This window comes from Prionailurus bengalensis, chromosome E1 (assembly GCF_016509475.1).
Source record: "Prionailurus bengalensis isolate Pbe53 chromosome E1, Fcat_Pben_1.1_paternal_pri, whole genome shotgun sequence".
In the NCBI taxonomy this organism is placed as follows: domain Eukaryota; kingdom Metazoa; phylum Chordata; class Mammalia; order Carnivora; family Felidae; genus Prionailurus; species Prionailurus bengalensis.
The window spans coordinates 23,432,342-23,458,304 of NC_057347.1; the positions used below are offsets into that span (position 1 = coordinate 23,432,342).

General features: G+C 48.7%; 1 protein-coding gene across 6 annotated transcripts in view; it reads left to right on the forward strand.

The window, feature by feature from the left end:
• The window catches only part of HNF1B (HNF1 homeobox B), a 55,274-nt gene that overhangs the window by 25,391 nt on the left and 3,920 nt on the right, over positions 1 to 25,963 (forward strand). For 2 of the 6 annotated variants that reach the window (XM_043583751.1, XM_043583757.1), the window contains exons 5-8: positions 7,529 to 7,689; positions 13,405 to 13,537; positions 17,559 to 17,753; positions 20,654 to 20,772. In XM_043583751.1, coding sequence (XP_043439686.1) covers positions 7,529 to 7,689; positions 13,405 to 13,537; positions 17,559 to 17,753; positions 20,654 to 20,772 — 608 coding nt within the window. Of the gene's footprint in view, positions 1 to 7,528; positions 7,690 to 13,401; positions 13,538 to 17,558; positions 17,754 to 20,653; positions 20,773 to 25,963 lie in introns of all 6 variants that reach the window. The other 4 variants (XM_043583750.1, XM_043583756.1, XM_043583755.1 and 1 more) reach the window with 3 other exon arrangements.

Here is a 25,963-nt window from a genome sequence, read left to right on the forward strand (position 1 = left end):
GGCTCCTAACCCAGCCACCTCGGGTAGAAAGAGATGTGGAATTAAAACCCAGCCCAGTGTTTCAACTGCTTCCGCCTTGCATCAGCTTTTTTCCTCTCAGGCTTTCGGATTTTTAATCTGAACTCTTCGCAAATGTTAATCTTTATCCCCAGAGGGGAGGAAATGAGAATAAGAGCTGGTGGTAGTCCCGTGTTACCAGTGAGGAAACTGAGGCAGCCGTGCTATCTCCTTTATTTAAAGCTTTTATTTCTGGACCTCCCAGTTCACATTCTTTTATCCCAGATGAGCCTCTCAGACGGTCACTAGACTGAATCATTTGCGTGTCTGCCTCTTTTCTCAAGAAAGTGACTCCTCTATGGGGAGAGGGGGAATGGATTTCTGAGGATAGGTTCCCGGGCCTAATTCTGCCTGGCCCCCTCCCCGGCCGTATGTGTTGGCGTCATAGGAAAGACAGCTCTGTCTACCCGTAATTGATGGGCAGAGTTGTTTCCTTTGGGAGGAGCTTTCTCTGTCGCACGCTCCCGCTTGCCTGGGTTTAAATTCCCAGGTTCTAGACCCAACAGGGTTGGGCTGTGCTCTGCATGAGGTTAGAAACACAGGGGAAGAATGCGTGTGACAGAGCTCTGGCCAGTTGAGTAATGTTTACTCTGTTGGTGGCTGGGACGCTCATTCGCGCTGGCAGAGGTCCATCAGCCGGAGGAACATTCCTGCATTATCAGGGATGGGAGATTGGTTTTGAAATGTCAAGGGTGAAAGGCATCCCACCAGATCCTGGGTGAGGCTCACAGACCCCAGTAAAAAGGACCCCCTCGCTTCAGCACCAAAGGCCACGTGGGGGTAAGCTGAACCTCACGTGGCCCAGGAGGCCACACCTCCCACTTTTCTTCTTGCTAAAAGGAGCGATTCTGGTCATGTTTTCCTGGCTGACGTTGCTCTTCTCTTTGCCTAGCATTTTCTCTCTGAGCAAAACCCGGTGTTTCTCTTACCTTATTTAATTCATTCATTGTTATGGCTTCTGAGGAAGGAAGATCCATATGCCCATCTTGTAGATAAAAATACCAAGACCCGGGGCGCCTGGGTGGCTTGGTCGGTTCTGCGTCCGACTTCGGCTCAGGTCATGATCTCACGGTCCGTGAGTTCGAGCCCCGCGTCAGGCTCTGTGCTGACAGCTCAGAGCCTGGAGCCTGTTTCGGATTCTGTGTCTCCCTCTCTCTCTGCCCTCCTCTATTCATGCTCTGTCTCTCTCTGTCTCAAAAATAAATAAACGTTAAAAAAAATTAAAAAAAAAATACCAAGACCCAAAAGTTGATTGGTCCAGAATCATCAAGGCAGAGAGACAGAAAGAGAGAGGGTATTAGTTTCAAGTGTCTAGTTGCTGGTGTCCTGTTGATTTCTGGAATTGTGGAATTGGGATCTCAGCTGCTTTTAGAAGCTCTAAGAGAGGGGTGCCTGAGTGGCCCTGTCAGTTAAGCATCTGACTTTGGCTCAGGTTATGATCTCATGATTCGTGGGTTCGAGCCTGTGTTGGGCTCTGTGACAGCTCAGAGCCTGGAACCTGCTTCAGATTCTGGATCTCCCTCTCTCTCTCTCTCTGTCCCTTCCCTGCTCGCGCTCTGTCTCTCTCCCCAAAATAAATAAAACATTTAAAAAAAATTTAGAAGCTCTAAGAGGGCTATAGTTCTAAGCCCCTGAAGCACAGGTTTCTGAAAAGTCCCCGTGGTTGATTACTCCCTAAGCAGGTCCTCTCTGGGGTCCCTCCCACAAGGCAGTTGTGTCTGTCTTTGAAAACAGATACATGGTCAGTTCTATAGAACCCAACATTCACATCATAAAAACCACTGTGCTCTGTAAAGTAACCCAATAAAAACTATGGGGTTTATGGGGACGAAATGGGGTTAAGGACACAATACTCAAAACTTCTTCAATGACACCCCTTAGAAAGATAAGAATCTAACAAAAACATTAGCCGAGTTTTACACCTGTTACGTGGTTAGGAAATACATAAATGCTGTAGAATGATAAATATGGCCCTTTACCTTGAAAACAGTCCTGCAGTTTGCCTTCCGAAGCAGGCATCAGAAGGGCTGTGGCTTGAGAGTTAATGTGAAGTAGGAGAAGGAGGGTTGTCGGAAATCGGAAGGAAAATTGTAACTCTAGCTGTGGATCAATGTGGCTTATAGCACATGCAGTGAACTGTTGGTAGGTGCTCAGAGTGTGTGTGCGTGTGCGCACGCGTGCGCATGCATGTATGTACGTGCACACACGCTAGTATGGTTAGTGTTGTCCTTTGTGGCTCCGTTCAGCTGGGTGCCGATTTCTGAATTCCTCAAGTGTGAAATTCATGTTACACTCAGATTATCCCATATTTGTCAGTAGAACTGGAACACATCCACACTTTAAATACCAACATTCCCGCAGGACTGACAGCATTCTCTCCTTCTGCCAGAGGGATGCTCCCTTGTTCTAGAGCATGAATGCTCAAAGCAGCTGAGGGCTCATTCCTTCATTCGGGAAATATTCACAGTCCCAAGGCCCTCTGTGAGGCTCCGAAGAAGCAACAATGAGTAAAAAGTCATCCCTTCCTTTAAGAGGGAACAAGAAGTATCCTATTATCAGAACATTATGGTGCAGGGTGTCCGACTCCTACTGTAAGAGTCTTGACTGCATGTAAAATACCAAGGGCGAAGCAGTTAACTATCAGAATGAATCAAAGCGAGTTCCACAGAGGAGATGGCATTTAACCCTCTTAAAAAATGTGGCATGGAGAAGAAGGGAAGAGCTTTCCTGGCAGAGGGAACAGCAGAAGCAAAAGCACAGAGGCAGGAGATGGCAGGGCCAATGTGACGAACGGCAGGTGCTCTGACATGGCTGTATGGGATGTGGTGAGAGATGATACAAATAAGGCGAGCTGGAGTCACAAAGACCCCATTCTGCTAGTCTTGGGTTGGGGTTTTTCCAGAAGACAGCGAAGGGCCATCATAGGTTTCCAAACAGGACAGTGACGTGGTACAAGTTTGTTTGAGAAAGAAATCCTAAGCTCCAGCAGTGAGAAGAGTGCCCTGGAGGTGGTGCTGGTGCAGAAAGTGGAATGTGGAGACGCTGGCTTCTGGAACCCACAAGCTTCTTTCATGTTTTGATGTGTTTGTCACTAGATTCTAGCTGGGATGACGTTTACTGCTTATGCCGTGGTTCATAGGACCAGCGATGGGGGCATGGCCAATTAGTGACTTGAGCCAGGAAGAGAGTGGAAGGTACAGGGCCACGTCTAGTGTTGTCATATCTCCTGTGGGGCCTCTGGGGCTGTTAACCTGGCATCTTTGGCATCGTAACCCAGAGCCCTTGTGGTATATTCATTTTCAGAGCTTGCAGTGGTGAAGGAGGAAGGGAATGTGCTCCATTCCCCGAGCACAGTACCTGCCACATGATAGGTACTCAATAAAGTTTTGTAACCTCAGCCTCTTGAAAATGTCTTTTAAACAAAGACAGTCCCAAAGTAGAAGGAATGAGGTATCTTGTGCCAAACACATTCTGGGGACTTTCACAACCACTGAGTCGTTCATCTTCTCCCCATGACCCTAAGGGGCAGATACTGTTAACAGCAGAGAAACTGAAGCTTGGGGTGGTTAAGTAACTTCCCCAAGGCCACACAGCTAATCTGTGGTAGAGCCAGGATTCAAACCCAGGTTGCCTGACTCCAGAGCCTCCTCCACTTTGGTTCTCCTTTGAAGTACCCTTCTGAGTTTGTGAAATACACAAGGACCTGGCCTCTTTCCTTCCTCTGACAAGAACACCTATTTCTGGGGGATCGCCAGTGGATACTTTGTGATACACCTTCCATCCCCTTTAAGGTGGCTACCTGATTATAGCCACCTTCTCTGGGTCCAGAGTGACTGCCAAACTCCTTGGTGGGAGAAGCACCAGTGGGAAAGGTTACAGGTGAATCTGGAGCTGGCAAGCAGCCCCACCAGCTCCCACCACACTCTGCAGTGAGAACAGCACCCCCTCCACACACCCCTAACAGTGGGCAGACCTCTGGCTCAGAGATGAGGAAGCTGAGCTCACCCAGGACACTGATGGCTGAGCTGAGATCAAACAGAGATGATCCCCTGCCTGCCAACCGATGCTGTCCCTTAGCCAGAGGCCTAGGCCCCTGTCTTTCTTTTTTTTTTTCAAACTTTTTTTTTTTTTTTTGGGACAGATAGAGACAGAGCATGAACGGGGGAGGGGCAGAGAGAGAGGGAGACACAGAATCTGAAACAGGCTCCAGGCTCTGAGCCATCAGCCCAGAGCCCGACGCAGGGCTCGAACTCACGGACCGCGAGATCGTGACCTGGCTGAAGTCGGACGCTTAACCGACTGCGCCACCCAGGCGCCCCTCTTTTTTTTTTTTTAAGTTTATTTATTTATTTATTTTGAGAGAGAGAGAAAGCACAAGTGTGGGGGGGGGGAGAGAAAGTGAGAGAGAGAGAGAGAGAGAGAGAGAGAGAGAGAGAGAATCCCAAGCAAGCTCTACCCTGTTAGTGCAGAGCCAGATGCAGGGCTCAATCTCATGAACCTGAGCTGAAGTCCTACGCTTAACCACCTGAGCCACCCAGGCGCCCCAAGGCCCCTCTGTCTTTAAACAGAACAGCTCCACCCTTACATGAAGCTGTGCTGGGGGAGAAAACAAGGTTTGAAAACCACAGCAGCCTTGGGCTACCCTGGCTGGATTCTAACAAATGGCCCTTGACGCTCTTCTGCCAGGCTCCCTCCTAAAGAAGGCTTTGTTTCCTATGGGTATCCTTGGTTAATTATTTTTAAATACATAATTATGTAGCCTGCAGTAGGGGAGAAGCCTCCCTGTGACCCATATTTGATCACCAAAGGACGGGCCCTCTTCCTTTGGCCAAATTAAATAGGCTAAAACCAGAGTCTGTTTGACTTGAGGCTGAATCGATGATGGGGACAGGCTGGGAGGTGAACACACACCTGACTCCCAGCGTTATCACCACTCTCTCAGGAGCAGAGCATCTTGGGGAGGTAAATAGCTGGCCGGGGAGTCAGAGAAAGCAAGAGAAAAACAAGGTGAAGTGCAGTCCCTCCAAAAGGAAAGAACGAGAAAACAGGAGCCAAGCTTGCCTCCCAAGTAGTTTCCAGGGCAAAACACATAAGTGGTTCTTCAGAGTAGGATTCTTGGGGAACTATGCTCCATGGACAGGTCATTCCATTCAGTACTTAGAATCTGCCCTAAGTTGCCTAGAATTCTAGAGTCTTAGGGCAAATATCCTGGGGTCCATCCCCATACTAGCTGCCTCCCGACCGATAGTTACCATTTCTTTAGCATCATGCTAGGAAACTTTTAGATATATTCTCTTATACAGAAATTGCCCTGTGAAGGAAGTGTTCCCTTCATTTTATAAGAGGAGGTGAAGGCACAGAGAGAGAAGTAATTTTTCCAAGATCGAACATCTCCTAAGGGCAAAGTGGGATTTGAGCCTGAGTTTGTCTAGCTCCTGAGCCCACAGTCTTCCCATTGTCCCTCCTCAGAAAATTCTTCCTATTATTGCTTTGAAACCTGCCTCCCTCTTTTCTGTTGGATCTTCTCTGCCTCCTGAGCTCACAAGGCACAAATCTTTCTTCTATGTCACAACACTGTGAGCTGTTGGATGTATCCTGCCAGGAGCCCAGTGGTAAATGTGAGTGGAGAAAAAAGACCCAGTGTGATCCAATGGGATGAATAGAGGGTAGGAGATAGGAGACACAGGGACTGCAAGATAGGTATGGAGGACCGCGGGCAGGACTGGGGAGGGGGTGTTGGTTCAGAGGCAGGGGAGCCTTCCTCCTTTTAACCTCATGGCTCCTGTTCCCCCAAAAGTGTGGTGCCCCAGACCAATAACCACCAAATTCCAATTTGCCACCGTCACCCCCACTGACAGCCCCTTGAATCAAAGGATGAGGACAGCAACCAATAGAGGAAGCCCATAGAGCATTCATCAAGCCACTCAGAGTCAAACACGTTGCTCTTGAAGGTTAGAACCCTGCCTTAGCATTTGTTTGTTTTCTTCCCAGCCCTCTTAAGCTCTAGGTCATATCAGCCTTGGGTAATGTCCTTTGGATGATGCCAGAAGAGTGGCTTGGGTCTCCTCTTGGCAAGCTTCATCTTAGTGATTTGGAGGCTGCTGGTTATGGCAGCTTGCCTGGCCCCTGGGAAGGGGGGCTTTGTAGCCTCCTTGGGCAGGTGGGGCTCCAGGGGGAAGCAGGAAGCAGGACAGGGGGAAACAGACCAATAGAATCAGTATACTTTATACAGTAATGGTTTGTCTTGGGAAAGCTGGCAAAAGGAGAAGCGTAGCCAGATAGTTGGCCCACCCCTCCAAATAATTGCATGCCCAGAGCACTGGTCTCCCTCTCCTGCAGGTAGAAATAGGGTCCCCCAAGCCTTTTTGTCAAGTCCAAAGTGCAACACAAGAACACAGTCTTTGTAGGCTTTGAGCTTAGGGTGAGATGCCCCAGCTGCCTCCAGCTTTGTCTTTGTCTGTTTCACGGGCACATCTAGCAGGACTTGGACTCTGCAAACTGGGTCCAGGTTACTTGTGCCCCTTCGGTAGCCTTCTCTGCCCAGTGCTTTTCCTTTCCTGAGCACAGACCTCTGTTTTGGTTCCTGAACCAGAGGGAGGGCCAGAGTAGTGAGGCTATAAACATGCTTGGTTCTCCCCTCCCTTGCAGACCTAACTGCAGTGGTTTACTAAAGCATCCACATCCCGCCTGTGTGTGCTGCCTGCCCCACCTCCCGGCAGACTCGCCTTTCCCTGGGCCCTGGAAGTCAGCCAAATGGGACCCCATCAAAGGAATGTGAGTTCCAGAGCCACAGACCCCCAGCTACAGCCCCATCCCTGACCTGTTCTGCCTGTGTGCAACACCCTCCGCCTGCCCACCCCAGCCTCTTGTGCTCAGCCATAATAGTGGTATGCAAAGACCGATGCCTTCCACTCTGGCTCTTACAGGGCTCCCTGGACAAGTGCCTCTTTGTAGGACGGGTCTACTCATGCTTTGCAGCCCCACATTGCCAAGAGATGCCAGGGAAACATTTCTAGAAGACATTTTGAAGAATACAAGAAATACTCTAGTTAGGAAGAGAAGGCCAATCTCAGCCCCTAAATCCCTCAAGAAGTATGCTGAAGCAAGAATAAGCAGAATCCTTTTGTCCACTCGCTCATTCGTTCGTTCATTCATTCATTCATTCATTCATTCCTCTGACAGATATTTATTGAGTGGTTACCAAGTGCCAAGGCACTGGGGATACAGCAATGAGCAAAAGAAAACAGATAAAAATGCCCTGCCCTCAAGGAGCTTACATTCCAAAATTAAGTAGAGTCCACGCCAGCCTTTACCCTGGAGAAAGCCAGCCAGTGTCTCTCATAGGAAACAGGGGAGGAAAAGGCAACTTTGGGTTCTTGTCATCCACCGTGTGAAAACAAGGGGAGTCAAATGTGTGTTCCAGGGCCCTGAGGACACTCATGTCTGCTGTTGGGTCTGTCTTGTTTTGCAGGAGTCCGCTACAGCCAGCAGGGAAACAATGAGGTCACTTCCTCCTCAACAATCAGTCACCATGGCAACAATGCCATGGTGACCAGCCAGTCTGTTTTACAGCAAGTCTCTCCAGCCAGTCTGGACCCTGGCCACAATCTCCTCTCACCTGATGGTAAAATGGTGAGTACACCTGGGCCATTGTAGCTCTGGAGCTGATAAGATAAGAGGCAAAACAAACACAACTTCTCACAAGGCCTGCCTCAAACAATGAGCCATTGTAGCCCCGGAGGGGAAAACGGGGGCTGTCCAGAGTTGGGACGGAAAGGTAGAGCTGGTGACCCAGCCTTTGGCGGGTGGAAGAGGTGTTCGGTTTGAACCCAGCCAATAAATCTGACAGAGTCCTGCTCTCATTTTATTGATTGAATGCCTCATAAAGGAGCAAGCCGGGTGGGACACTGTTTGTTTTGGGGCAGGCAATGACATTTGTGTTGATAAAATGTTCATTCGTAACCCCCCCCCCCCCAAGGCCTCCAAAGCCAGTCTTTTAACCTTAGAGAGTATTTCACTTTGAAACAAGCCCCCTCTTTCTCTTTGCCACACCCTGGTGCCGGCAAGGAGAGAAATTAAGTCAGGATGTAGTGGGTGGCAGGAGATGGAGAGAGGCTTCTTGAACTGGGACATCAGGTGGTATGTCAGTGCGGAGCAGGGCACAAAATGGCGGTGGGGCGGGGCAGGGTGAGGTGAGGCTTACAAGGAAAGTGAGAAGCACCGACTTTGAAGTTCCAGTGACCCGGTTCAAATCCCAGCTCTAGCATTTAATAGCTGTGTAGCCTTGGGCAGGTTACTGAACCACTCTCCGTCTCTCTCAACTATAAAACGGGCATAATAACAGTGCGGTTGTTGGGGGGAACAACTGTGATAACAAGGGAAATACTCAGCACCGTGTTAAATATTCAACAAGTGACTGGTGTTATTGTTAATGTCAGTGTTCCTCTCTTTAACTGAAGTTTTCTACAATCATAACCACAACCCACACCCAGATGTAAGTTTAGCACACTTGGCGAGGAATAGACTCTTTTTGAATTTGAATTTTCAAGGCTCTCATTCTCTAACAGCACGAGTGCAGGGGAGCGCAGCCCTGGAGAGAAACAAGCATTACGACACGAGTAAGGGCAGGAAATGGAAAACTTTATTCTTTGGGTCATGCTCCGTGTTTCAGTGGGGGGGGTGGGGGGGGGAGGAGCTGCAGGTTCCTGGCTTCCACGCTCAAGGTGGAGCCGCACACATTCCCTCAAGGTGTCTGACCCAGGGGCAGGTGGGGGCCAGCGTGGGGGAAGGGGATGGGGAGCAGATGCCATTTTAGACCTTGACGTGTGTGCTGTGTAGGCAACACAGGAATGGTGAGTCACAGGTGATTGAGTCCCCAGCTCCCTGGAGGAAAAACAAAGTGTAGTTTCCAAGAGGAGTGCTGGCTCGGCCAACTCTTGTCTCGGGGACGCGAGCTGCTTTCCCTGGTAGTGGTCTGTGCAAACAAAAATGAAAAGGCGCTCCTGGGGGAGGCATTTTGTAGCCCCCTTTCCCTCCCCTCATCCCTTATGCCTTTTCTTCATGAAAAACCGTTTGTGTGGCTACTTTGTAAGAGGCACAGACAAGTCTTCATGAGTCACTTTGAGACCCAAACAGGTTAAGAGTAAGGATTGCCCAAGCTGCCCTGGGGAAGAGGGTCTTGTGGAAGAAGTCTTGACTTCTCAGTGCATGAAATCCTTCAAGTCTCTGCTTCTACTGCTTGAAGGTCCTTGGGGTTTCCCTTGCACCCTCCTGCTCTTTTTCGTAAGAGGCAAGTGGCCTCACCCCAAGCCGGGGCTGCTCCAAAGGCAGCCTGCAGACACACTTTCTGCTTCCTGTTCTGTTCAGCAGTGCCCTAATGGCCAGTATATTATTGGATTGATGATTGACCAAGAGAGCACACCTCAACGTTAGCAAACACCTGGAAGCTTGTTTGCAGGGACCAGCTTTTTACTAGTCTCCAACACCCTGGTTCATATGTTATGTCACTATTACTGGATGCCCAAATTCAAGAATCTGTTTTCTGTTAATATCTAACAGGTGCATCACAGATTGTGGTCCACCAAGGCAAGAGTGGAGTATGGTTAAAAATAACACGGGCAAGAGAACCAGTGTGTGTAAGCCTTGGGCTCAGCAATCAGATGGATGTTGCTTAACTTTAGTTTCCTCATCTATAAAATGGGGGGTAATAATGCCTGCGTCATGGGGTTGGTGTGAGGGCTGCTTATAGCTCCGCTGTTGTTTGGGTAAGCCCCATGTGAGGAGTGACAATCTCTTGTGTACTAACTGTCAGTGGGATGTGAATTGGAAATCTTACCCCAGTAATTAGTTTGGGAAATGCTGCTGATCATTTGAGCTTTCTTTTGCACTATCTGTCCCCTCTCCCATACCCAAATGCATTGACAAAAAGCTGGCCAGATTCAGGGTTGCAGTTTGTGTATGTTGAACCTTGTTGTTGTTTTTTTCATAGATAATTTTTTCAATGTTTGTTTATTTTTGAGAGAGAGACAGAGCATGAGAGGGGAGGGGCAGAGGGAGAGGGAGACACAGAATCTGAAGCAGGCTCCAGGCTCCGAGCTGTCAGCATAGACGCGGGGCTCGAACTCATGAATGTTGAGATCCTGAGCTGAATTCAGGTACTTAACCTACTGAGCCACCCAGGTGCCCCCCTCCTTTTTTTTTTTTTTTTCAAAAGCACATACTGGGGTGCCTGGCTGGCTCCATCAGTGGAGCATGTGGCTTTTGATCTCAGGGTCGTGAGTTTGAGCCCCACACTGGGTGTAGAGTTTACTTAAAAAAAAAAAAATAATAATAATAATTAAAAAGCACATTCTGGATTCTTTCACATTGAAGCAGTATAGCCTAACAGTGAGAAACCTTGGCAGCAAATGGCCTGCTTTCAATACCAACACCACTTCTTGTGCAAATTTCTTTACTTCTTCAGCTTCAGTTTCCTTGTCCACAATGTAGGGGCAATAACACTAACCTCTTAGGCTGTAGGCAGTAAAGCACTTAGCATAGGTGAAAGTTCTGCAAATGGCAGCATTCATGTAATTCAAACCCAGCTGCGTCCTTGGCAGCCTGGGCTTCCTTCAGTCTTGGTGACAAATAGAAAAGAATGGTTGCATTTTAGTGGGAAGGCACTTGACCAGGGTTACCCCCAAACAGTAAGTATTTGAACTCTAGTAAAACTGAGTTTGAATTCTGGCTTCCTCACTCACTATTCAAGGGACCTAGTGTTAGTCTTGCAACTCTTCGGGGGATCAGTCTCTTAATCTGTAACACAGGGGCAGTGATAATAATGCCCTCCCTAGCTGTGTCGATACCTATTGAGGACAGTCAGTGGAAGCACACTATAGACTCTGAAGCCATGCACATTTAAGTTGTTTTTATCGTCGGCATCTGCGTTTGTCTTTCACCATTAAAATCAAACATTGAAACAGGAGAGATTACCGTCACTTCATTGACTTTCTCCAAAGGACTACATTACCCAAAGGAAGTCCGAAGGCAGGTTACTGATTTTTTTTTTTTTTAATGACTCTGACATTTTGAAAAACAAGTCCAGCAAACAGGCTGGTTCTCTCTTGTTTGATGTGGTCGGAATTCCTTCTTGGTCACGTGACCCCCCCAACTCCTTTCTCGATGCCCATTTTAAAAACACAAACAAACCTGTTTGGTTTTTTCTTTCTTTCTTTTTCAAATTAACCTTGGAAGCTCTGTGGCTGACCAGGTCAAGGTGGGAGATAGTGTCTTACCTGGGTGCTGGTGTGCGACCTATAATTTGACAAGCTCTGGGAGGAAGGGCAACTGAGTTACTCAGACACTGAATGTTTGTATCCTAACCCTAAAATGTTTCCCAGTGGTCCTGATACCATCAAGAATGTCTGGAGCAGTTCACAATGATGGGAGACCTCTATTTTCCTTCCTTCCTTCTTTCTTTTCTTCCTTCCTTTCTCCCTCCCTCCTTTCTTCCCTCCCCCCCTCCCTTCCCTCCTACCTTCCTTCCTTCCTTCCTCCCTACCTTCCTTCCTTCCTCCCTCCCTCCTTTTCTTCCTTCCTTCCTGATTTTATTTTTAAGTAATCTCTACACCCAACGTGGGGCTTGAATTTACAACCCCGAGATCAAGAGTCATGTGCTCCACCAACAGAGCCAGCTAGGTGGCCTGAGACACCCTTTCTTAATAATTTTAGAAATTATTTTAAAACTGTAAGTATTAAAATGCTTCATCACCAAAAGTGTGTGTGGGTGTGGGTGTGGGTGAAAGTGATAGCTCCTTATAATTAATGGGGAAACACTGGAAGCATTTCTGAAAACATCAGAATCAAAGCAAGCACATCTATTACAGCTGTTACTGTTTGATACTATTTAGAAAGTTCTAACCAATGCAGTAGACATGTACACATATGAGTACTAGCAAGGAAGAGACCCAGCACATGTGCTTGTGATGTCATTATACGTTTGGAGAAATGAAGAAAATCAAAAAGGAAAAGACACCGTTAGGAATAAATAAAAGGATTTGATCCCCCCCCCCAAGGATGTATGAAGTAAACACGTGAAAATCAGTAGCTTTCTCTTACTAACCTATCACTAAAATATAATGGTGAAACAGAATGGGGGCACCTGGGGCCGAGGGCTTATTATTTAGTAGCTTTCTCATTACAACATCAGTTCCTTGACCAAAAAAAAAAAAAAAAAAAAAAAAATCTTTTAATGGATAGTGGAGATTTGGAAAAGGTAGAGAAGCCCAATGATGTCTGATCCCTCTGCAACCCTTGATAATAATTGCAGGGGTGGGGAAAGTTTCTTTCTAAAAGAAGTTCTCTAAAAGAACTCAAATTCTAGAGGCAGACAGACCTGTGTTTGAATACCAGATATACCATTTACTAGGTTATTGGATCTTAGGCATTATACATATCTACTCTGAGCCTTGGTTTTTTTCATCAGGGAAACAGGGATGGCAGAAGTATCTGCCTCATGGAACTATCATGAAGTTTGTAAGTTAATGTACAAGTGGTACTTAATGGAGCCTGTAGTCCGTGAAAGCTTTCTTGCACTTCTGCCTGGTCCCCAGTCTGCTCTCCCAGAGCATTTCTTCAGTTATTATTTTTAGCAGCCACGTGTCTTTAGCTCCAATAATATACAAGGTACAGAGCAGAACAGAGGATACTTCCAAATTAAGCAAGTGACAGTCCTCTAATACCCCATGGGCAGAAGAATGTCTGAGGCAGGCTAGGAACTCAGAGATAGTCAACCAATGAGGGGCACCTGGGTGGCTCAATCAGTTGAGCCTCCAACTTTGGCTCAGGTCATGATCTCATGGGTTGTGGGTTCGAGCCCCACATCGGGCTGACAGCTCAGAGCCTGGAGCCTGCTTCGGATTCTGTGTCTCCTCTCTCTGTCCTTCCCCTGCTTGCACTCTGTCTCTCAAAAATAAATAAATGTTAAAAACATTTTTTACTTAAAAGAAAAAAAATAGTCAACCACTGGAAGCATCATAGGGAAGGGATTATTGGGTATTTTACTTCTCTATCTCCAGCATCTAGAAATGTGCCTCAGTGTATGCTTAATAATTTTTACTGAATGAATGAATGAATGAATGAGCTGTGCCAAGGAATTGCTCAGTCATGTCATTAAAAAAAAATTTTTTTTTTCTGTCAGCACAGAACCCAATGCAGGGCTCAAACCCACAGACCGCAAGATCATGACCTGAGCCAAAGTCAGTCGCTTAACCGACTGAGCCCCTAGGTGCCCCGAGTTATGTCAATTTGGACACTGCTTTTTGCAATCCCAGCTCCACTCATGGTGTTTTTGTTTTTTTTCTCCAGCAGATCTCAGTCTCAGGAGGTGGTCTGCCCCCCGTCAGCACCTTGACGAATATCCACAGCCTGTCCCACCATAATCCCCAGCAATCTCAAAACCTCATCATGACCCCCCTCTCTGGAGTCATGGCCATTGCACAAAGTAAGTTCTGTTCTTGGTCAGAAAACTTCGGGGGTAGGTAAGGAGAAGTGTGGGAAGTAAGTCAACCTGAGTTTCAAAACAGTTCCTGGCAGACCCCCTTCAAACTCACCCACCACTTGTAGGATTTGATTCCACTTGTTTAGTTCCTTTTCTCTCTCCTCAACCATATTTGGATTGTTTAGCCTAAAGAAAGAGAAAATAACAGAATCAAGGTGAATCTTGGGCACAACTCACCAGCTGTGCATCCTGGGGCAAATCATTAACCTTAATGAGGTTCCGTTTCCTCATCTGTGAAATGGGTTGCTGAGGTGATCAAATAATAGTGTGTAGAAAGATGCTTGCCAATCTATAAGGCGTGAGTATGTATAATATCATAGCTTATACTTTTGTCTAGTGTTCATTTCGACCCCTAAGTTTGCGGTGGATTTTCCACGAAGTTATGCTGATGTTTCTTTGTGTTGGCAAAGATGGAACAACGATGGGCTTCCTTCTAAACAGGGAATTTCATGTGGTCATGGGACGCCTGTTTGCCCAGTGGTGCAAGTCCAGTGAGAGGGAGCTCTGAGGGAAACTGGCGGAGCATCCCCGAGTCTTTAAGGAGAAACATGGCTGGAGACTGGTGAATGGATCAGGTCCTCCCAGGTCTAGGAGGCCCTCATTCCACATCCTCACAGATGGGCCAGTTCAGGGCATGGGAAGGCTGACTGGGGCCATGTCTGTGGATGGCTCTCTCAGAATCCTAATGTGGATGAGTGTTCGGTGTGTTCTCAGCTCAGTCGTGAGCTCAGACCAAGTTACCACTGTGACCCTGGGAAGCGCTCCCAAGAAGTCTCAGGAGGGATCGAAGGAAGGCGCATTGCTCATCTTTCTTTTAACGGACATTGTTCCTCTGCCCTTGTGGCCGCACCGACCCCTCTGTATTTTATCACCTTTTCCTCTTTCTCTCTTCTCTCTCTCTAAATCAGCCCCAGCAAAGGTAGCAACTCATCCCTTCTGAGGAGATGGCTTATGTGTTCTTTGAGGGCAAAACAGGGCTGGGCCTACGGGAGGCACAGCTTTCCTGAGTATGTGTGGCTCTCGCTGTATCCTCAACTGCTCAGAAATGGATGCACCCAGGGCGCCTGGGTGGCTCAGTAGGTGAGCGTCCGACTTCAGCTCAGGTCATGATGTCACGGACTGTGCGTTCGAGCCCCACATCGGACTCTGTGCTGACAGCTCAGAGCCTGGAACCTGCTTTGGATTCTGTGTCTCTCTCTGCCCTCCCCCACCCCCCCGCCCACTCTGTCTCTCTCTGCCTCTCTCTGACTCTGAAAATTAAACCTTAAAAAAAAATTTTTTTTAAAGAAATGGTTGCACCCTGCATTTCTTTGCAGAGAGAAATGGGAGTAGAGAAGCATTTAGAGGGCTTACCAAATAAAAATTTATTTTGAACTTACTGCCTTTTCACAGGAATATGGTAACCAGACTAACCCCAGGGTTTGATAATGAGATAGGATATCTAAATCCAGCTTGCTCACCTTCTAGAAGATTTGAGTAAAAGATCCATGAGTAAGATATGCCACCTCTTTATTTCCACAACCAAAATGATACACGAACCACCCCACTCTCCTCTTTTCTTCCCACATCAAGCTTTGGCCGACAGCTACACAATTACATATTTTCTTTTTTTTTTAATGTTTTTTTTAATGTTTTTATTTATCTTTGAGACAGAAAGAGACAGAGCATGAGCAGGGGTGGGGCAGAGAGAGGGGGAGACACAGAATCCGAAGCAGGCTCCAGGCTCTGACCTGTCAGCACAGAGCCCGATGAGGGGCTTGAACTCACGGAGTGTGAGATCATGACAAGCTAAGTCGGACGCTCAACCGACTGAGCCACCCAGGCGCCCCCACAATTACATGTTTTCTTAGGCACTATCTGAACTAAAATTTTTCCTGGAGCTATTCCATATTTTTCAATCTCGTTCCTCCTAATCTCCTCCACCCACACTTGTCTACCTTCTCCCTGTAGTCCTAATCTACTGCAGGTGGGCAGCACCAGAGTGTAGGTGGTCCTTGGAAGGGTGTGCGTGTGTGTGTGCGTGTGTTTGGAGTGGAGGGAGCATGAACAATGGTGAGCATCAACAGAAAACCCAGCTGAGACACATGGTCCTACCCTACGGAGTGTCAGGATGAAGAATTGCTTGCAGGCACCCTCATGTGGCCAACTGTTGGGTTGAGTGTGTGGGTCCTGCCTGGGGACCACAGAGGCCCATGGAAAAGTGATAACAAAGGCCCCGGCACTGCCAACTCCTCACTCTGTCTTCATCCCCTGGGCTGCACAACATGCTTCTTGGGCAGGAACCAGTGCGCAGAAAGCAGGGGGAAAGGCCACGAGTCACACTTCATGGGAGCTAGGATGACATCAGTGGCTCTGGATCCTGGAATTGAGGCACAGCAACATCACAGACGGTGTTGAAAATAAGATTCCTGGGCCTCACCTCGGAAGTTTCTGACTCATTAAGTCTTGGGTGGGGCGGAGGAATGTGTATTTCTTAAAGAGCTCCCCCAGATGACTCTAAAGCACAGGCAGGTTTCAGAACCGTGCCCTCAAATGTCATCCACTCTAGGCAGGGTAATTTGCTTTTCTGGGCAGGGATTTCCCAAAAGAGCAGCTGTAATGGGCTCCCCGGGGGAACAGCAAGCATCTGGGGCCTTCCAGGAGACTGAGACCACAGTGGAAGGCAGGAGAGGGAAACAGGATATCAGGGTATCAGGTGAGCCCCTGGGGAATGGGAGATAGTGCTGGTGTGAGGGCGATCAGACGACCCGGCCCCATCCCCACCCAAGGAAGCCAGGAGGGGGCTTCTTCCTTCACTTCCGCTCAGGAGACTTGCCTTTTAGGGTTCTGATAACAGTATCAGCTAAAGCCCTGAGTAAGCAGCAGCTGAGGTCTTTGTGCTATCTCCCTGGAGGACTTCCCACAAACCCACTTCTGGAACCCTCTCTGTTTCAGGAAAGGCTCTCTAGGTGTCCCTTCCGCACTTGCCTAGACACCTTTTTCTGGATTTTCTTCTTCCCTCCCATCCTGCCCCCCACTTCACAGAAAGCACAGTCAAAGGAACATTGACAGCCCCAGGAAAGAGGTCAGGGTGTCTTGCCCCTGATCCTCTCATCCCTACTCATACTCTGCCTCAGCTGTCTCCCCCACACTCCTGCCCAGAGATGCGGGACCAGGGACCCAGTCTCTGTAGTGCCGGCCCTGGTTCTGAAGAGGCTTCAGGACACAGGCATGGAGCAGTACCACAGAAGCCTCCCACCCCCAGAACAGAAAGATGGCAAGAACCACTGTAAACTGTCAACCTTTCACTTACGACTTCCTCCTCCCAGTACCTGGACCTCTGGATGCCACAAGCCCTGTGCCACCGGATGAGTTACGTCCACTTCATAGAACTGGCTGAGGTCTGCTGTTTTTCCTGCTCTCTGCTATCAGCAAGAGAATGAGCACCTGACCTCTGTCGGGGTCTTTGCACAAGTCCACTAAATGAGGGTGTTCTGGCTTCGTACTCCTAGGACTGTGGAGGTGGTTTTGTTGTTTTGTCGAAATGTGAGTTCCTGATCACTCCTGCCCTCTGCTGGACAGACAGGCCTGGGCACTAATCTGCCTCCTTTAACTGCCCTGAGGGCACCGGGCAGCCCTCTCAGGGAGTCGGGCCTGGAGGGAGTGGGCAAGCAGAGGCAGCTTTCCCAGGGTCCTGGCAACCTCAAGTTTGGGAGGTGCCGGGATGACTTTGGGAGACTGTCATGCCTCGGATCTGTGTAAGCCCATTTCCATCTACAACTCACTGTGGAATGTCAGCAGGTCGATCTCTCCAAGCCTCAGTTTCTTTGTATAACGGATCTAGAAAGTCGTTTCCTGTGCAATCTCTCAAGCAAAGCTCAGCCTTGCCTGGCTCACAGCAGGGGCTCGGTGGGTGACCTCATCCATGCACTCAACCCTCACCTTCCCGGAAGCCACCTCTGATCTTTCCTTCTTGCTCCCACAGGCCTCAACACCTCCCAAGCACAGAGTGTCCCCGTCATCAACAGTGTGGCTGGCAGCCTGGCCGCCCTGCAGCCTGTCCAGTTCTCCCAGCAGCTACACAGCCCTCACCAGCAGCCCCTCATGCAGCAAAGCCCCGGCAGCCACATGACTCAGCAGCCCTTCATGGCGGCCGTGACTCAGCTACAGAACTCCCACAGTAAGGATGCAGGCGGGTTGGGGTGGGGTGGGGCGGAGGTACCAGCAAGGGCCCTACGCAACCCACCTCTGCCCTCTCTGGATCTGTACTTGCTTGGAAGTATACTGATTTGGTCACTTTTCTCTACCTGTTATCAACCCAGACAGTGTCTCAGCATGACCTTCCTGTGGTCTGTGCCTTTCCTAGATCCCCCCCCCCCCTTCCTGGAGGGCGGGCAGGTTTGAAGAGGACAGTTGAGGGCCCACTTTACATAAGTGGAGTTGGAGAAAGAAAGCAGGGTGTAGCACATGTGTGGGACACATGCCACCATTGCCCACTTTGGTACCCATGGAAGATATCATCGATCAGCCACAGTACCTTTTCCTGATGAGCCTCAACTTAGCCTTTTCAATCTGAAAGTCTGAGCAGCCATTACCAGATGGCAAGAGTGGGTATGCAATTTGCATCCCATGTGCCCTCCCTGAAATTGAAGAATCTTCTAGAATCCCCGTGCTCTCCAATTTACACACCCCAAACATCTCGAATTGAGAATCATGAGCACAGGTGGAAAATGCCATCTGCATGCCATCCTGGATAAGGAATATTAGCACTTCTCCCCTCCCCCAACCCCCCCCCCCCCCGCTAGTTCTCATATCCTATTTCTATACCTACTCTCAGTCCTGTCTTTCAACCACTTATTTCCCACCCACAGCCAGCCACTAGATCTCTGCCCTCCACCCTGAGCCCCAGGCCCCCAGCCCTCTGGCCATGTCAGGATACAGCCCCTGGCCTACAAGTCTGGGGAGAAATCATGGCAGGCACCATCCCACAGGAACACCAGAGAAGTCTCTGTAATAGAGTGATCATCTCTTGGAGTCAGACACACCTAGATTTAAATCCTGGTCCTGAGACTTACCAGCTGTGTAGCCATTGGTAAGTTATTTAGCCACTCTCTGGGCCTCAATTTTCCTCATCTGTAAAATGGAAATAATAATGTAGAGTGATAATGGAGATGAAGTAAGACTTGGTATGAACCGTGTTTGGTGAGCATAAGAGTGAAAGAAATGCAAGTCATTGTTTATTAAGGGAGTTTTTAATAAGAGGAGGCAGGAATGGGGAAGGGGAGTTTTGTTTCTCCCCGGCTGCCTCAATCGGAGCCATGGGTCTAAGGAAGAGCAACCAAGTTCGGCCTTCTATCCTCAGGCTCTGTCCCCGCCTCAGGCCTGTGGAGCTTGTTTCTACGCACCATCTCACATTCCAATCACGTTTTGTTTTTTGTTTTTTTTTTTTTTTGTGGCTTTAAAAAAAAATCTGCCATAGCCTGTAGCAGAGTCTGGGACCATATATCATGCCCCACTTTCTGTCTTTTCAGGGCCTGGCAATATGCCCCCAATTGTCCCTGCCCCCTCACCCGGGCAGGATTCCTCCATGGCCAGGCCCAGGTGGGACAGCCAGAGACTGGTCACCAGTGACCTGTGGACCACCAAGGACCAGCTAGGGGCCCCGGACCAGGAAATAACCGGCCTCCCTCCACAGGAAGGACAAGCTGGGCTAGCAAGTGGTGACATTTACCCCATTCCCTACTAGAGGATGCTTTGGTAGAGAATAAACTGCTCCCTCCCTCATGGCCCAACAGCCACATGCTTCTGTTAGGTCAAGTGACCTGGAGTTTATATGAATCTAATGGTCAGTTACAGAACTCAAAATGTTCTAGACTTGGTGAACAAGTACTGTTAAAGCTAAAAACCGAGTCACATGCTCCTGGATGTTTTATTTGAATCTTGTCTCCCTTCGTCATCCTTCCTATTTCTGCGATGCCATGATGTGACATACAATGTCATTTTAGTGCGGTCTGGAACAACCCAGATTTATATAATTATTTATAATTGTACAATTGTTGATTATACAATTAACTATATCCATGTCTAATTATCATTGTTAATTCATTTATTTTTTTTTAATTTTTTTTAACGTTTATTTATTCTTTTTGGGACAGAGAGAGACAGAGCATGAACGGGGGAGGGGCAGAGAGAGAGGGAGACACAGAATCTGAAACAGGCTCCAGGCTCTGAGCCATCAGCCCAGAGCCTGACGCGGGGCTCGAACTCACGGACCTCGAGATCGTGACCTGGGTGAAGTCGGACGCTTAACTGACTGCGCCACCCAGGCGCCCCTGTTAATTCATTTATAATTGCTTGCATGAGGCCAGGTGCTTGAGTCACGGCAGATACAACAAGCATGCGCTGGCCAGTTCGTTTATGTTTGCTAACTGCTTAGAACTTTTTTTTTTTTTTTTTGTCTTAAAATCTCTGATGCGTCACATATGCCTGAGGGGGCCACTTGTTGATGTCTGGGCACCTAACATTTTATTGAAAGTCAGGAGAACACGGGGCACCTGGGTGGCTCCGTCGGTTGGGCGTCCGACTTCGGCTCGGGTCATGATCTCACGGTCCGTGAGTTCGAGCGCCGCATCGGGCTCTGTGCTGACAGCTCAGAGCCTGGAGCCTGCTTCAGATTCTGTGTCTCCCTCTCTCTCTGCCCCTCCCCCATTCATGCTCTGTCTCGCTCTGTCTCAAAAATAAATAAACACTTGAAAGTCAGGAGAACAGAAGTGCCGTACACTACTACATGAAAGACACTGTGCAAAGCTCTTTGGTACAAAGTACTTTCCACATGATGTTTTCTAACCCTACATTCCTATTTTACAGATGAGGAAATTGAGGTTAAGTAATTGAGCAAGGATTTAAACACATGGCTGGTGTTTTTACCCCAACACACTGCCTTCCAAAACATCGCCGCCGCCACCACTGCCCTTCCATCTGCCTGGGGACACAGGAGCGATGGGATGGGATGGGGTATCTGTAGCTGTGCATGTGCTTGTGTGATCTCAGCTTGACTCTGTCTTCACTCTGTCTCTCCAGTGTACACACACAAGCAGGAACCCCCCCAGTATTCGCACACATCCCGGTTTCCGTCTGCGATGGTGGTCACGGATACAAGCAGCATCAGTACGCTTACCAACATGTCTTCCAGTAAACAGGTAATGCCGGCAGGAAGTCAGGAGAGGGCAATGGCTGGGGCTACTGACGTGCAGAGAACGTGGTGCGTGTGGACTGAGCCATAAGCCTGGTCCTTCCCAGGCTCCTGGTTACTTGCTAGAGGAATCCCTGAGGTCACAGGGCAAAGAAGATGGGCCACAGGCTAAAGGGACTGACTGCTCCCCCAGCTTTGCCAGCAAGAGCAAAAAATGACTACAGCTTGATAAATCACTGGAGACTGGGTGACACAGAGCCTTTAGGTAGTGAGACTGAGTATTCCCCAGGGGATTAATCAGTGAGCCATAGAAAAGGTGTTTCCAAGGGAGACTCAGGAAAGTCACACCCTCTAAAGAGTTTCATGCTTTGCAAGAGGGACCCCTTTGAGGATTTTCCACAAGTTAATCAATGGAAAAAGGGAGTAAGCAGTCAGGGTCCTGAGGCCAATTCCCCCAGTCCAAGACCCATGCTGGACCCAGAACGCTGTAAGCCCCAGAGAATGACTCAATTCAACCGACCCATGGAGATGCCCCAGTAGACAACCTGGCCTTAGAGGGGACCTGCATTTATTTGGTCTGCTGTCAAGAAGCTTGGAATTGACTTCCTGGTGCATGAAAACTGGGAAATTCAGAGGCTTAGTCACTCTTTCAGTGGATGGCTGGTTCCCACCTCCATGCAGGGTTGATGGAGTAGCAAAGACAACCAAAGGTGTGGCTCATCATTGCCGCTTGGACAGCTGGACTGTCACGGGACACCGAGAGTTAGGAAATAGGACAAGATGTCTGAGCATGCATGACAATTCCAGAATAATACAATAGGACCTTTTAGGAGCTGGGGTCTGTGCAGTGTGGGAACTGTTTGGCCTTTATTGATTACTAGATAAGTAGGCAACAACCTTGAACTTCATGTCAGTGGCTCTCAGCAGGGTTTGGTCTTGTTGATGGTCTTTTATCCACCTGAGCCCTGCGAATCACACCTCCTCCACTGCCACATGCTGCCGAGCAAGTTCTTTCATGGGCTCAGGTTCTCTGTTCTTCCCTTTGCCCACATCTCCTGGTCCTGCAGTGTTGTGGAGCAGTAGCTTCTGTTCCTGGTTTGCCACTTGTTTGGTGACCTTGACCTGTCTGAGCCCTTGTTTCTTCAGCTTTAAAATGAGAGTTGTAACATCTCCTTATTCTGGAGATTCAATGAGGTCATGTAGATTAAGGGCCTGGCATGTCCTGGGTGTGTGCGTGTGCGTTCATGAAATGCGTGCACACGCGCGCGCGCGTGCACACACACACACACACACACACACACACACAGCCTAGGTAGCTGGGCTCTGGAGGTGGGGAGAGAGGGAGCATTGTGTGGGACCGGCTCTGCCACTCTTCTCTCACCCAATGGAAGATGAAAGGACACCCCCTGTTGCTCTGCCCTTCGACTCCCGTGCGATTTCCCACTCTTTGTAGTGAGCAGGGAAAACATTTATCTGTGCTCACAAATCTCAATCAGGGGGGCAGCCAGGCGCAGCAGCCCTGCTTGGGAATACCTTCCCCTTTGAAAGGTTTATCAATCCATCTGCCGCTTGGTCAGCCCTAGACAGGGCTGTGATTAATTATTCCTGTCTTCCCCAAGTTGACTTTGATGCTTGCTTGTTGAAACAGGCCCTCTGAATTCAGGAAATTGTCTCTTAATCAAAATACTTGGAGATGCTCTCTGAGCATCTGGCCCCCAAATGGCGTCTCCCCTCCACTGGACAGAGTGGCCAGCCGACCTTGAAGCTGCATGAACAGCCCTCTAGAACCACCGTGAAGTTGTCCCTAAGTCCCTGGATATTCCAGGAGTCTGGTAGTAGACACATTTCTGGGATGATAAGAAGGATGATCACGCTTAGGATAAAACTATTCACATAGCATTTTATGTTTACACTTCTCATGAACAGGATCTCATCATTTCTTTGTATTGAAACTTCCTTAGTACAAAGGAATGAACTGAGGCTCAGAGGTGGAGAGTGACCTTCCCAAGGTCCAACAGGTGATCACTTCTAGAGCTGGACCTTTAGACTCTGGGCTTTGGCTCTAAATCCTAGACTCCTTCCACCTAAACAATATTTGTCTTCCAATATCCATCTCTAAAATACCCATGGTATTTGCTGCTGTTGTGGAGTTAACGGTCAGGAACAAGGGTAAAATCTAGCCCACGTAGGTGTTCCAATCAGGAAACTTCCTTCCTACAAACTGAAGAAGAGGAAGCGGGGGGAAGGGCAGAACGAAGTCAACTGAGGGTACAGGTGCTGCCTCCTGACGGCAGAAAGAACCAAGGTGAAGAAAATTTGCACTAACTCTGTTCCCAAGACAAAGGGTCAGAAATGAGTTCCGGTGGCAATTCTGCTTTCTCTTTGTTTTAAAGTATTATTTTCCAAAAGGAGTTTTAAGACCATTGCTGGGAGTTGGGGGCACATGGTGTGAGGAGGGGAAGATCCCTTGGTTATAAGTATTGGGTGAACGGCTGGGTTAAAGGCGGGGCTTCTCCGAATCTTTCACATGCTGCTGTGTGCCTCGAATGGGGCCATTAGTGTGCACAGAAGCTCCGGGCAGAGGGACACATCCTGGGCAGTGCTACTGTAGAAGCACCCCAGAGTTCTAGGAAAGCCCAGCAGCCTTGCATTAATCCTGGTTCCTTCCCCACTCGCCATGTGACCTTGGGCAGTTGATTCACCCTGCGAGACCACTTCTGTGTCTCTCGTGGAGAAAATCCTACCCACCCCCCACCACACGATCTTCAAAGTGTAGGAGACAGTGTCTGGTACATGGTCAAGTACTCAGAGTGCTAACCCCCCCCCCCTTCTCCTTGCCACCTGTGATCCTGTAGGAGATACTTTCTATCGACTTCTTCAAAATGTAACTCACTGAACTACATGGGGTCAAAGGAGGTTCACTCCCAGGATAAAAGCAAATAGAGCAGGGAATGCCTTTGTGCTTAGCCAAATGCCTGGGCTATAGTAGACATTCAGTAAATATGAGTGAGTGAGTGAGTGAGTGAGTGAGTGAGTGAATGAATTCAGAACTAACATTTTTTGAGTGCCTCCCATTTCCATAGCAGCACTCCGAGTGCTTTTCCATTCTTACCTTTCGTGGCCAACCTTCCCCACCCATTCTGCGAGGCCGACTTACAGAGCAAAACACTGAGCTTCGGAGGTGGGATGGGATCTGGCCAAATTCACAGATGATGAACCTGGAACTCGACTTCCAGACTACTGGTCTTCTCACTCCAAATCCATTAGGCAATGCTCTCCTTCTAATATCCATTTTTAAGCACTCATAAAAATGACCCGAGGTTATGTAGGTAAAGGCTAAAACTAGGATTTGAACTTGTATCTGATCCCAGTGTTTTCCATTGTCAGGACAGACGTGCCCCAGGGCCTTGTGGATCACATTTCAGGAATCTCAGGGTGGGACTGTCTCACCTGCAGCTCCTGCCCTCCGTCCTTTCCAGAGCTTATGCCTCCCCCTCCTCCTCAACCTTGGGTGCTGGCGAGTTACCATGCAAGTGGGTCTGTGCCTGAGCTCCTGCAAAACAATGCCCCGCCAGTCTGGAAACCAGACCGCAGCAAGCACCGACCTTGGTTAGAACAAGTGTGGGCAGGCTGAGAGCCGAATCCTGTTTCCACAACCTCTGTGCCTACAGCTCCACTTCCTAGTTTATAGAGAGGTCAGGAGAGGGCCCCCAGAGCAGCCACCAGTCAGGGGTGCTGACAGGGAGGTGGACAGCCTTGCCATAAATCCCTGGCAACTATTCCACAGCTTCCAACCGTCTCTGCTGGTGGTCAGCCAGTATGGTGTGATGATTAAGAGCACCGACTTGGGAGTTAGGCAGACCCAGGCCCAAGATTCTACCACCTTCTACCTGGGTGACCTCAGGCAAAAGTCCTAGCCTCTCTGAACTTCAGTTTCCTCATTTGTAACATGAAAATAATGATTCCTCTTCTGGACGGTCATTAAAAAGACTGAATGCTATAAATCTTGTAAAATACCTAGCTTGGTGCTTGGCCCAGAACACCCAGCCCATGGCGGCTGGGGTGAACTTGGCCTCCCCTGCTGGCAACCCTGAGGAAGGAAGACTGTAAGTAGCATTTATTTCTCCGTGGCCTCCCTGTGACCACACTCAGAAGGTAGAAGGAAATAACCTTCCTCGTGTTTAAGAGCATAGACTTTTCTGTTGTGAGACCCTGGGCAAGTTATTTATAATCTTTCTAGGCCTCAACTTCCTTGAAGTATAATCATTACTTCTAATTAATGGAGCCATAATTAATCTAACTTAATAACAGCAGGAAGTTATCTGTACTCACGGTCCCTACTTCCTCACCCCCAATTCTGTCTTACGGCTATTCCTGATGGGCATTTGTCCTGACACCGCATTAGAACCTCTCCGGTCCAGCTCACAAGTACCACCATATTGTCAAACCCAATGGGGACTTTCCGACCTCTGCCTCTGACACAGCTGATCCTCCCTCCTTTTTTCACTTGGTTTCTGGAACGATACCCATTCCTGGTTCTCCCCCACTGTGGCACTCCTCATTCCCATAGCTGGCAGCTTGTTTTCCCAACATTTTGTTGTTGGAGGGCCCTATCACTCATTCTCTTCTGTGTTCACTCCTGGGTGATCCCCAATCCCATGGCTTTGGATCAAGCATACACACTGATGGATCGTGTACTTCTGTCTCCAGTACAGACCTCTCCCTTGAGTGGCCCATTCACAAAGCCGGTGCGGCTCAGGCATGTACATGCAAATGCCCGGTGTATCTGACAAGCCTCACCAAAATAGGAACTCTTCATTTTGCCCGTTTCTCCCTACTCACACTGCTTCGTCCTGGGGCTTCTCCGTTTCCAGAAATGGTAACCAGTTATTCAGGTGAGGTCCCTGGGAGTCTCCTTGATTCTTCTCTGCGTGCCCTACAACCAGTCCATGGATAAGCTCTGCGTCCCACATCTGAGCACTTCTCACTCCCCACCAGTCCAGCCCCTGCTCTCACTGATGCCCTGCACTGGCCCCAGCTTCCCACTCCTACGTCCACTCCTGCCCCACGATGGTGGTTACTGTCTGTTCACTACGCAGCAGCCAGAATGATCTCTTAAGAAGGGAAACCAATCATGTCACCCCCACCCGCGTCAAAACTCTCCAATAGTGTCCCATTGCAACCAAGCTGAAATGGAG